Raw genomic sequence first — 14,035 nt, 5'->3', positions numbered from 1 at the left:
TATTTTGCGTGCCCACCTCTATTTTCCAGCGCTGTCTTAGCCCTCTTGGATATGGAGTTCACCAGAGCTTCACGGGTTGCTACTGGAGTCCTCTTCCACTCCTCCATGACGACATCACGAAGCTGGAGGATGTTAGAGACCTTGCGCTCCTCCGCCTTATGTTTGAAATTGCACCACATATTCTCAATAGGATTTAGGTCTGGAGAAATGCTTGGCCAGTCCACCGCCTTTACCCGCAGCTTCTTTAGCAAGGCAGTGGTCATCTTGGAGGTGTGTTTGGAGTTATCGCATTGGAATACTGCCCTGCAGCCCAGTCTCCAGAGGGAGCGGATCATGCTTCAGTATGTGACAGTACATGTTGGCATTCATGATTCCCTCAATGAACTGTAGCTCCCCAGTGTCGGAAGCACTCATGCAGCCCCAGATCATGCCACTCCCGCCACCATTATTGACTGTAGGCAAGACACACTTGCCTTTGTACTCCTCACCTGGTTGCCGCCACACACACTTGACCCCATCTGAACCAAATAAGTTTATCTTGGTCTCATCAGACCACAGGACATGGTTCCAGTAATCCATGTCCTTAGTCTGCTTGTCATCAGCAAACTGTTTGCGGGCTTTCTTGTGCATCATCTTTAGAAGAGGCTTCCTTCTGGGAAGACAGCCATGCAGACCAGTTTGATGCAATGTGCAGCGTATGGTCTGAGCACTGACAGGCCGAACCCTTCAACCTCTACAGCAATGCTGGCAGCACTTCTATGTTTCCCAAAGCCACCCCCTGGATATGACGCTGAGCACGTGTACTCAACATCTTTGGTCATCCATGTTGAGGCCTGTTCTCAGTGGAACCTGTCCTGTTGAACTGCTGTATGGTCTTGGCCTCCGTGCTTCAGCTCAGTTTCAGGGTCTTGGCAATCTTCTTATCCCCTAAGCCCTCTTTATGTAGAGCAACAATTCTTTTTTTCAGATCCTCAGAGAGTTCTTTGCCATGAGGTGCCATGTTGAACTTCCAGTGACCAGTATGAGAGGGTGAGAAAGAACACCAAATTTAACACACCTGCTCCCCATTCACACCTGAGACCTTGTAACACTAACAAGTCACATGACACCGGGGAGGAAAAATGGCTAATTTGGCCAATTTGGAAATTTTCACTTAGGGGTGTACTCACTTTTGTTGCAAGCGGTTTAGACAATAATGGCTGTGTGTTGAGTTATTTTGAGGGGACAGCAAATTTACACTGTTATACAAGCTGTACACTCACTACTTTACATTGTAGCGAAGTGTAATTTCTTCAGTGTTATCACATGAAAAGATATAATAAAATGTGAGGGGTGTACTCACTTTTGTGAGATACTGTATATATAAAAAAAACACTGTGCAAATGAACAATGTGCAAAATAACTCTGTAGACCTTGAATATTTCCTAACAAAAATTATGTGCAAATAAACAGTGATATGAACCTTGAATGTCCTCTATAAAAAATTATGAGCAAAATTGAACAAATATTAAAACATCCTAAAATAGTCCATTGAGGTGAAGGTGCTCCATGTGCAATGTAATTCCAAAGTGCTAAAGTGATCAAAGGAGCTCCTTTAAAGAAGGACGTTTACTGGATCCCGAATTACAGGGACCAATAGACATGTTACCTATCCAGCAATCAATGACGCCCATAACAGAATTGCATTCAGGAAGTTACTCCACATATACTCGAGTCACATAGCATCAGCTCTTAAATCATCCTTAGAATGCTCACCATCAAATCATGTATAGAAAGCAAGCAGTGAGAGGCTAATAGCGTAATACAGCAAATAAAGTTTGATAAAAATGATAATATTCACTCACATTTAAGCATTGAAAAGTAGGCTCCACAATAAAACATGCTGGCCGCGGTGTCTCACACCCCACCGACACGTGGTGATGTCACACACCACATCCGATGTGTTTACCCATATCTGGCATCAGCTGGGATTGAAGGGTACCCTCCACCCTCAGTAAGTATGGCCTGCCTAATGCCTGGTACGCATGTGAAGTTTTTTTTTTTCATTCAACCCAGTGGGCTGAACGAAAGAAGACTAAGGAGGTCACTGTGGTAACTATGTAATGTTAGTACAGCGATCTCCCCGCAATGCCATTGTGTTCTTACAGGCGGACCCCCCCCCCCCCCCCCCGCCAGAAGCCGGTCATGAAGTCGGCTTCTGTTGGACCAGCAGCTGTACGCATGGGTCAAATGTCGGCCGGTTTCCACTGTACCAGCTGATTTCAACTGATACTTGGCCCATGTGTACAGGGCTTAAAGAACGACGTATTACTTCTGCACGGTAAAAAAATGATCTACCCATTGATAACAAAAAAGCCACTTTCAGATGCTTTCAGCAGCACAGCTTGGTCAAAATAAACCTTCACTGATTGATGATTGCAGAGAGAAAGACGAGCGTCATTCTTCTGGTCATTCTGCTTTTCTTTCCTGTTAACATGTTCTCTATTGGTAGATGTGCAGACAGAAATGCCTGGTCACACCTATGCCTTTTGTTTTTGATCCATTCCTGCAGGTTTTTTTGCAGTGTGTTTTGCACGCATTCTTTACACATTTTTCTTTACACGTTAGCTTTTTTTGGCCAATTTGTTGAATAGAAAATTCAAAAACGCATCACTACATGCTTTTCTGCAGCGTCTTCATTGAAGTCTATTGAACCACAAACACACCGTTTGTGGTTCAAGAAATTCCTGATTCTTTCCAAAAACGCAGCAGCTGAAAAAAGCATAGATAGCATTGTGTCCTGTAGGATACCATCTTAAACGGACTGTAGTGCGTTTCTGCAAAAAGCACCAAAAAACACATACGTGGCCAAAAACCTGACTGTTTCTTAGTACTCTTTCTTACAAAATGAGTGCTTTTTGCATTGGAAATTACAGGAGGAGGTAGGGTCCCTAGGGTTGCTTGTAAAGGAAATCTTTCATAAGAAAGTTCTAGAGATTGCATTCTGCAATTGCTTGTTGTCTCACTTTCCTATTGACTTTCTTGCTTTCAAATTCTGAGTAAGGTTAGGCTCACACTGCTGCTATCAGATTTTGATCTGCCTTTCAGTGTGATTATGCGATGCTACTTGGATTCATGCTGGAATCTTACCATAGTAGCACAGGACCCTTTTTCAAAATGCTGCTCTGCATTGATGTGAGTAGACACCATTGAAACCTATGTGATTTCCATTGTCATGCGATTCTGTGTGACTCATCGCATTGAAATTGCACTATTGTGAGCCTTACTTAGAACAAGAATATAGATCAGGACTTCTCACTTTTCTCTGATTTTTTATTTTTTTATTTTTCTAACTGCATACTTGATTTAGGTCAGAGATTCAGAGATGATTGATTTAAGATGGTGAGCATAACAGACAGGCAAGTAGAATTTTGAGGAGACCAGCAATGGCAGCTGCAATCTTTCTCTAATGAAAGTTTTCCTTTTGAAAACAAATATCATTTTAATGAATGTAAAAATGTGTTAAAGCCTAACTCCAGGTTTGATTGAGCTTTAAATTGCTTGTTTGGACCAAGCTGGTTCAAACAAAATATTTCCTTCATTACCAGGTGCATTTGCTGTCAGAGGTGCATATATTGATTGTATCATTAGCTACTTGCAGTATACAGCGCTGTTCAATTGCAGCGGGTCATAGCCTTCCCATCTTGCTCCCGGAACAAAACTGAATCAGACTAAGGACTGCTCAGCAATTCTCAGAGAGCGTTGTATTTTTTGAATGAATACAAGGCTTACTCTGATTGGAGAGAGTGACATTATCCACCTGCCCCTCCACCTCCTTCATTTAGAAATTACAATGTTTCCTCTGAATGGCTGAGAAATGGTCAGCCTGACTCAAATGTTTTTTTTTTTTTTTCCCAAGAGCGGGGAGGGAAGTCTCCATCCCAACAAGGTCCATAAAGACAGGGATGAGTGGGTTTGGGGTGGAGGAACGAGTCAGGCCTTCTCGTCCAACTTCAGTGCCTGACCTCACAAATGCGCTTCTGGTAGAATGGTCAAACCTTCCCATAAACACTCCTAAACCTTGTGGACAGCCTTTTTAGAAGAGTTAAAGCTGTTATAGCTGCAAAGGGTGGGCCAACCCAATATTGAATGAACCCTACGGACTAAGACTGGAATGTCATTAAAGTGCATGTGCGTGTAAAGGCAGGCGTCCCAATACTTTTGGTAATAGTGTGTATGTGTGAATATATATATATATATATATATATATATATATATATATATATATATATATATATATATATACACACACACACACACCGTGTGATTCAAAAAGGATGGTGCAAAGGTTATAATTTACTTTTGCACCATCCTTTTTAAACCACTATAATGTGTGTGTATATACAGTATATACACACACCTCTGTTCAGTGTTGTCCAAGAAGAAGATGGTTAATATTCATTTTTCTATACCTAATGCAAATATATATTTTTTTCTAGATCCCACTGAAGTTTACACTTGGGGAAATAATATTAATTTCACTTTGGGCCATGGAAGTCAACAAAGTAAACATCATCCTGAACTAGTGGACATGTTTCCTCGCTCAGGCATATATATCAAACAGGTATCCTTGATTATCTAAAATGTTATTTTTCAAACCCTTTTGTCATTTTCGATCTGCATTTATGACTTGAAATGGACAGTCTTTTTACACAATGTAGAGGATAACCCAATAGGTTCCACAGTGAGTATACAAAGCATGCTTTACTGCCTATACAGACAGATTTTACTGTTGTGAGTTTAGTAACCTTTTAAGGTTAACTACATTCAAAACTGATACTACTGGTAAAAGTAAGCATAACTACCTAAATCTATTAAATTCTCAATTTCCAAGAAAATACACCACATAAAGGCACCATCCCTATCTAATATCTTCATCCTTGTGAACCCATATATGGGGAAGGAATAGCATACAATAGGACTTTAATTGTTCCAAAGTAGGGGTCATAACCACAATACCAAAAAAATCAAAGTCCTTTATTACAAAGATTAAAAAACAACAATAAAATCTATGCAGTACATCACATTGCAAGCCATATCAACACCTGTCACATAAACTGTGTAATGGATGCGTGCTGGATCATTGCAAGGCATATCAACATTTAAACTGTGTAATGAAGGCGTGCTGGATCGACTGGTTCCACTGATTATGCTGCTTCAGGATCCACACCCATTTAGGGAAATGATATTGCTGTATGAATTTGATCATAAACATTGTGATGATGATATTATGTAATCATGTTTTTGCAGTAAATTAATTTCTTACAATGTTTATGATTAAATTCATACAGCCATATTGTTTTCATAAATGGCCATGGATCCTGAAGAAGCATAATGAGCGGAACTTGGTCAATCCAGCATGTCCTCATTACACAGTTTGTGATAAATGTTAATATGGCTTGCAATGATCCAGCACGCCTCCAGTACACAATTTGTAACAGATGTTGATATGGCTTGCAATGTGTTGTACTGCATAGTTTTTTTTTTTTTTTTTTTTTTATCTTTTTAATAAAACGCTTGGATTTTATTGGCATTGTGATTTTGGGCCTTACTGGGGCAAAAGTCCCATTTCATGCTATTCCTTCCCCGTGTTGGGGTTCACAATATGGTTGCACTGGTATTAGTGCTAATACTATGCATTTACACAAGTATTGGTACTCGTGCATTTGCACCGATACCTTCAGGCTCTGTTCTTTCAGCTGTCAGCGGGATTCTCCTCTGACAGCTGAAATGTAAACAAAATACCAGCAATTACTGGTTATTAACGAGCAGGGCCATCGCGTCCTTGACAATCGATGACTCATTCAGCTGTCAGTGGGGTTCTCGTGCTGACAGCTGAATCGTAAACTAAATCAGGGGCAGACTGACCATTCGGCACTCGGGCATTGCAGGGGGGCCAGTAGGGGGCCCCATGATAGAAAATGTCGGCGCCTATAGATGCAGCGGGTGAGAAATGGTATGATAGATTTCCCCCCTCTCTTGGTCCATGTAGATCCCAGGGCTCTCCCTAACCTGCAGTGACAGCTCAGGGAGTGGGGAGATGTGATAGATTGTCTCTTCTCCACCTCGCTGACAGCCAAAGGAAAGCATTGGTGATCCCTTGCCATCACAGCCAACTACCTCAAGGCCACCTGGGACTTGAGCAGTTTCAGCATTGGTAGCGGTGCTCAGGGGGAGAAGGGGAGGAGGAGGAGGAGCAGGCACACACATTGCACACTATAATATGCTCCCTCCTGATGCGGAAATTACAGGTGAGTCTCTGTAGGTAACCATGATTGGTGCTTGGTGCAGGAGGGATCAATTAATACAAAAAGGACAATTGTAGCACTGGAAGAAGAAGAGAATAATGGGACGGTAGGTCAGTGGGGATAATAGCATGGTCCTCCTAGCTGTGGGGCTGGCAGTGCCGAGTGTTGGGAGTGCTGTGTTTCTTCATCACTTGATCTAAGCCAGATGTTAATATTACACAGCATATTGATAGATAATGGAAACCCCCTCCCTGCTCCTCCTCCTTTTTATCTTGATCTCCCTGATTGCTGGCAATAGGTATCGGAAATTATCAGCGAGTATTTAAAAAAAGAAAATGGTACTCGTTGCTAAAAAAGTGGTATTGGTATATCTCTAGTTCACAAGGAAAATAATTTTCCCTATTTTTGTGTTTGCCTCCTTCCTATAAAACCATAGTAAAGATGTGCCTCTCTTGCTGCTTGCTTTCCCAGTTTAATTCTAAATTATGGAGAATCCGTCTAGGGTTGTTACACCAACCTCTGCTTTAGGCTCCGTTCACATCTAGGCGTTCGGTATTGTGGACGGAATTGCCGCGATTCTGCCCGCATTCCCGAGTCGCTGCAAATCTTGGGAAGCACTAGTGATTCCTAGCACTTCCATACGTAATTTTGCCACAATTGTTGTCCGAAAATTGCGCAAACAGAATCGCAGGAGGCCTGTCGCTCAAAAGAACTTCTTTTGAACAACAGGCCTCCCGTGATTCTGTTTGCAGGATTTTACTGCAATTAGTCGGGTGACAATCACGGCAAAATTGCGCCGCAATTGGGGTGCCATTGGAAGTGACAGCGATCGCAGACGCTCCCCACGATTTACAGAAGTGACAGAATCGCAGAGATTCAGCCCTGCGACCTGGAACACCTAGATGTGAAAGGAGCCTTAGGGTGCCAACTAAACTTGGGTGGATGTGGGTATTCTGGTGGTGATACCACGCTGATGGAGTCCCCAAGTAATGAAAGAAACTTGGGATTTAACCTGGAAAATGTAACATTTTAGTTCTGGATAGAGCTGGTCTTTCAGTCTAGACTTATTGTAGACAATACAGGATGGCTTAATAGTAGTATTGTTTAGGTGGTTTGGAATCAGAGTAATCACCTTTTGTAGTTTGTAATTAACAATGGTTCATCTATTTAGAAAAATACCAAAGGAAGCAAAAATATGATGGGTATAGCCAGCAGTGTATGGTAATACAGGTTAGGATGACTCCAAACTAAAGGTGTTTTCTTTTCTCTTTAGATGGTACTTTGCAAGTTTCACTCAGTATTCCTGTCTCAGAAAGGACAGGTTTACACTTGTGGCCATGGTCAGGGAGGTCGTCTTGGCCATGGCGATGAACTCACATGTCTGGTATGTGTGCATATGTAACTCCATCAGGACCTGGTAACAGTTGTAATGTGAAAAGCTGTAAAGATGATTGATCATATGAAAGGATGAAAGCGAGGTTTTCCATGGGGATTATACAGAGCTTTCAAGTCTTTGAAAAAAGAGACAGAAGAAGAGAACATCGTGTTCCCGTTTGTAAAGTCTTGGCAAATTGCCACGTACGCATGAAATCTAAAGTGTAGATCTGTGGAAAAAAATGAATTGCAATTTAAAACCCAAGTTAGGAATTTACAAGACATCATTTTTATGCAATTTCAACCAGTTTCATTCTTTTTATTCTATATGTTCTGGCGTGTAGCCTCACATTAAAACACAGCTACCTATTATTATTTTGCTAAAAAGCTTGTTCCAGCTGTTTCTGTTTAAACCTGATAGACCATATTATAGCTTTTATTCTTGTCTTTCATATAATGCCCTACTTCCTTTTCAAAAGTACAACTATCAGGAAAATTCACTGGGGAGGAAATCGCTACATATTAATACAGAATAGCAATATAAATATTATCACAATATGTATTAGTCTTTTTTTTCATTCATTTTACTTGAGCGCTAGCAGGCACAGTATTTGAAAGGCTCAAAATGGCGAAACAAACCATTTGGTAAAAGCCATGTTGTTGTTTTTAACATCCCTTAGGCTCCGTTCACATGTAGGCGTTTTGGGGCGTTTTTGGGGAGTTTTTCTGCTCTAGGATCAGCTCTCAAAACGCCCAACAAGACAAATCCTATTCATTTCAATGGCCCCTGTTCACATCTGAGCGTTTTGACGCTGTGAGCAAAATGCCCAACGCTCAAAAAAGTACATGAGCTTCTTTTTGGGCAGATTACAGGCGTTTCCATTGGTTTCTATGCAATCTAAAAACGCCTGCACAAAAATTGCGGTAAAAATCGCGGTAAAAAATGCGCGAAAACGCTACGCTCAGGTGTGAATGTAGCCTTATACTTGGTAAAATATTTTAAATGGTATTAAACCCAAAAACAAACATTTACTATGTTGCAATATACCAATTTTTTATGTGGTGGCTGCATTCGTTTTGTATTTTTAGGCTTTCTTCCCTTATTTTCACCTGGGGAATCCAGGAAGGAAGACTATTATTCAATACAACAAGCTCCCCTGTAAACCTTTATTCCCCCCCCCCCCCCCCAAAAAAAAATGTTGCTGTAAGTGCAATGCTGTCTGGGGTTTGGCTTCAGTTTTTTAGTGTATCTAAATCTGATAGTCCATCTCACACTCCCTTATCCCCAAGCTGACAATGTTGCTGTCCAAAGGTGCCCCTGTGCTCCTTCATTCGAAGTGGGGGCACTCTAATACAGGAGGTATGTTACTGGCCACATTACCAGGTAAAAAAATAAAACTAATGCAGCCACTACATCTAATGATTGGTAAACTGCAATATATTATATTTTTGGTTTGAGGTTTAACCTCTTCTGGACTGGAAGGTTTTATCCCCTTAATGATTAGGCCATTTTTTTGCGATCCAGCACTGCGTTACTTTAACTGACAATTGATCGTGTGACACTGTACCCAAAAATAAATTGATGTCCTTTTTTTTCCCCACAAATAGAGCTTTCTTCTGGTGGTATTTGATCACCTCTGCGATTTATTTTTTCCACTTAAAAGAGCAACAATTCTGCTATATAACATTCCCCAAAAAAAATGTAAAAATCAAATTTTCTTATCACTTTAGGCCAATTTGTATTCTGCTATATATTTTTGGTAAAAAAAAATCCCAATAAGTGTATATTGATTGATTTTTGCAAAAGTTATCGCGTCTACAAACTAGGGGAAAGTTTTTTTTTTTTTTTTACTAGTAATGGTGGTGATCAGCAATTTTTTGTGGATCTGTAACATTTCGGCGGACAGATCGGACACCTAACTGACATTTTTGACACTTTTGGGGGGACCAGTGACATTACTACAGTAATCAGTGCTAAAGATATGCACTGATACTGTACTAATGACACTGGCAGGGAAGGGGTTAACACCAGGGGCGACCAAAGGGTTAAAAGTGTGGGGGATGGGCTTGTTGGATGAACACAGAGACCTGTGTTCCTAAATAGCAGAAACACAGGATCTCTGTGTTCATTACTGACAGAACAGTGGTCTGGCGTGTTTACATCGGCAGACCGCCGTTCTGTCTCCACGGGGAGCGATCGTGGGTGCCCGGAGGACATCGCAGCCCCCGGGCCCGCTGATTGGCTCCACCTGTGGCTAATTGGCACGTGCGCGCTCCTCCACTAGCTGTCCCGCAGAACGACATACAGGTATGTCGTTTTGTGGGACAGAGCCGACCTGCCGCAGTATAAGAAAGACGGCTGGTGGGCAAATGGTTAATAACATAAAATAATAAAATTTTAACAATGAGCAATAAATGCCCTACAGAGGTGCTAACATGCCCAATTCAAAAATGTATTTTCAGTTTAATATAGTTTTCTGGCTACAGCTGTATTGCTTTTCCTTCATGGTGTTAGCGTTTACACACATTTATGTTTTTGAATTAATAGTGTTAGCACCTCTCTAGGGCGTTTATTGGTCATTGGTCATATTTTATTATTTTCTGTTAATGCATTTGGCAGATTTTCTGGTAGAGCAGCATAGCATCATTTTTTGTAAAATTCATTTTATATTTGATGTGGAAACACATTTGGGTGTTTGCAGCAGCTCCTGGGTTTCTTAACTTAGTTGGCAGCGCCTGAGAATTCTCCCATTTTTCTATTTTTATATGTGCCTTTCTATATTAATAAAGGGAAGGGGGAGGAAAACATGGGGGGGGGGGGGGGAAGAAGGGAGGGCCTTTCTATAGTTGGTAAAAACTTATAGTGAAGTGCTGCATATGGGCTGCCTGGGGGGGGGGGGGGTCCAGTTTCAGTTCAAATGTAAATTTTGCAGTTTTTATTTCTGTTGTATGTATTTAGTATTTCTCTTGTACAAATTTCATATTTTTCTTTCTTTCAAGGTACCAAGATTGGTGGAAGGTCTGACTGGTCACCCTTGTAGTCAGGTGGCTGCTGCCAAGGACCATACAGTAGTATTGACGGAGGATGGATATGTGTACACATTTGGCTTAAACACTTTTCACCAACTAGGCATATTACCTCCCCCTTCCAGTTGTAATATCCCCAGACAGGTATAAGTATTTTCTTTTCTGTAGGCATTTATGTGCTAATTTCATATAAAATTACTTTCTGACCTTGTGGTTTAATAATATTGCTGACAATGTGGTATGCTGTGGAGTAATAGTGTAACGCAAAGCACTGCTTCAGTGTGAAACGCGTTAACCTCTTCCCTTCCCTCTCTGTACATTTGTGTTGCTTTTATATGCGGTGATTAATAACTCACTTCTTATTGTGTATTTAACATGCACAACCTAGGTTTACACTAATGCGGTGCGGGAGACCCCATGATCGCACGTTTCCTGCACTCAAAATCAAATCGCACTGCCCCTGCGATCTGCAATGAGTGTCAAAGCAATCTTAATGGCACCCCAAACGCAGGTCACAAACACAAGCATTTTGCCACATTGAATCGCACAGTACAAAAGTTGCAGTGCGGTTCCAAAATTAGTGCGTGCATGATTTTGATGCGATGTGGTGTGATTTGAGCCCATTCAAAATAAATGGGCTCAAATTGCACTGCATTGAATCGCATGTTAATTGAACAGGAATGCAATGCAGTTCATAATGTGAACTGAGACCCAAAAGATGACATAATGGTTTAAATACACTTTAAAGTGATTGTAAAGTCACTCTGTGTAATTAGTAGAATCCCTTCTGTTATAAGCAGCTATGTTGCACAGTGCCTTTGTTTTAAAAAGGGTGCAGCGCAATACCCTGCATTAAAGTGCCACTGTGCTGTCACGGGACGTTCCGGCACTCTCCTTTTCCAGTTCTGAGGACTATGGCGGAGAGGGGGGGCTGAGATGGAAATGACGGTGGGGGGAGAGACTTCCCCTCTGAAGTTAGTTATTTTACATAGAATAGCAGCAGGAGGGGAGGAGATCAGCACAGACTCCTGAGCTGACAGGCAGGGAGGGAGGGACTGCGGGCTGACAGGCATATAAACTGACCACGGTATCATGGTTCAGCAGCCAGGATTACCATGGTCAGCACCGACGGCGACACAGGAACAGGCAGGATTAACCAGGGTTTTTACAGCATAGAGAGGGACAAATGACTCCGCACAAGCATTATGCTGTAAAACAAGTTTTAAAGGAACAGCATCATTTTTTATTTTTTTTTTAGGGTTACAGCCACTTTAAAGCTGAGCACAAAAAGTGATGCTTTAAATACTTAAGTGCAGCCAGTAATAATTCCAAAGTTATTTATTAAATCAGTCTCCTCATCCCATTTAGCACTCCGACTGGAAGAGGGAGGGAGAGCCCTAGTAGCCAATTAGATGTACCGTATTTACATGTACTAACAAGGTTCATATTGATAGGAGGACGGTGCAGAAAAACAATCTCCTTGGTCTTCTTCTTAACTGCTCAGCCCCGGTTCACACTTGTGCGTGTGCGGGGTTCGCATGTAATGTCGGAGCGCACTGCTCCGACATTACATGCGATCAGCTGTGCGGTGCGAGTTTAGCCATACAAACTGTATGGCTAAATTCGCATCGCTCCCGCAGCAAACTCGCACAGGAGGCATTTTTGCAGCCGCATCAGGATCGGATCGCACAGCGGTTCACACTTGTGCGATCCGATCCTGTGCGAACTGCACGATCGCACTGCGATATGCGATCAAACTGGGGGTGTCATTAAGATTACATTGACACCCCCAGCGTATCGCATATGGCAGTGTGAACTGCCGAGGGTGCGTGTGCGATGCGGGAACAGGCTGCGAGTTCGCAGCCTTCCCGCATCGCATCAGTGTGAACCGGACCTCAATCACAGATTAGGACAGGAAAGTGACCTAGCTTTTATGATTAACTACAGAAGAAAAAAGTGAGGTTATTGGGCTGTCTGCGCTGTATGGCAGGACTGGGTTTGCAGAAACGCTTCCCATATACAGGTGCATCTCATAAAATTAGAATATCATCAAAAAGTTAATTTATTTCAGTAATTTAATTCAAAAAGTAAAACTCATATATTTTATGTAGATATGTTACACACAGATTGATATATTTCAAGCTTTCTCTTTTGATTTTGATGATTGTTGCTTACAGCTAGTAAAAACCCCGAATTCAGTAGCTCAGAAAATTTGAATATTACATAAGACCAATAAAAAGAAAGGATTTTTAAGACAGAAATGTTGGTTTACTGAAAAGTATGTCCATGCACAGTATAGTATGCACTCAATACTTGGTCAGGGCTGCTTTTGCATGAATTACTGCAGAAATGCGGCCTGTCATGGATGCGATCAGCCTGTGGCACTGCTGAGGTGTTATGGAAGCCCAGGTTTCTTTGATAGCAGCCCTCAGCTCCTCTGCATTGTTGGGTCTGGTATATTATTGGTGGAAAACATTGATCCCTTTTTTTCGCATATGTAGGGGTCTGGTATATCTCATCTTGACAATACCCTACAAATTCTCCATGGGATTAGGTAAGGCGAGGCTTTTGGCCAATCAAGCACAGTGATTCCATTATCATTAAACCAGGTATTGGTACTTTTGGCAGTGTGGGCAGGTGCCAAGTCCTGCTGGAAAATGAAATCCGCATCTCCATAAAGCTGGTCAGCAGAGGGAAGCATGAAGTGCTCTAGAATTTCCTGGTAGAGGGTTGCTCTGACTTTGGACTTGATAAAACCCAGTGGACCAACACCAGCAGATGACATGGCTTCCCCAAATCATCACTGACTGTGGAAAATTCTCCAAGTTGCATGAGGTCCAGTGTAAGGTTTCCACAGTCAGTGATGGTTTGGGGAAGCCATGTCATCCACTGGTGTTGGTCCTCTGTGTTTTATCAAGTCCAAAGTCAGCTCAGCCCTCTACCAAGAAATTCTAGAGCACTTCATGCTTCCCTCTGCTGACCAACATTATGGAGATGCGGATTTCATTTTCCAGCAGGACTTGGCACCTGCCCACACTGTCAAAGGTACCAATACCTGGTTTTGTGATCATGGTATCACTGTGCTTGATTGGCCAGCAAACTCACCTGACCTGAACCCCATAGAGAATCTGTGGAGTATTGTCAAGAGAAAGATGAGACACCAGACCCAACAAAGCAGACAAGCTAAAGGCCACTATCAAAGGAACCTGGGCTTCTATAACACCTCAGCAGTACCACAAGCTGAACGCCACCATGCCACGCCGCATTGATGCAGTAATTCATGCAAAAGGAGCTCTGACCAAGTATTGAGTGCATCCTATACTGTACATGGACATACTTTTCAGTAA

General features: G+C 41.9%; 1 protein-coding gene across 1 annotated transcript in view; it reads left to right on the top strand.

The window, feature by feature from the left end:
• Positions 1–14,035, top strand: part of IBTK (inhibitor of Bruton tyrosine kinase) — a 118,176-nt gene that overhangs the window by 15,496 nt on the left and 88,645 nt on the right. The window contains 3 exon segments of the mRNA XM_082250096.1: positions 4,479–4,603; positions 7,561–7,671; positions 10,662–10,832. Coding sequence (XP_082106222.1) covers positions 4,479–4,603; positions 7,561–7,671; positions 10,662–10,832 — 407 coding nt within the window.

Source organism: Pelophylax lessonae, assembly GCF_965119305.1.
Source record: "Pelophylax lessonae genome assembly, chromosome: 3".
NCBI lineage: Eukaryota > Metazoa > Chordata > Amphibia > Anura > Ranidae > Pelophylax > Pelophylax lessonae.
Note: the sequence above shows the minus strand (reverse complement) of the source record. Positions and strands in the feature narration are given on the sequence as shown.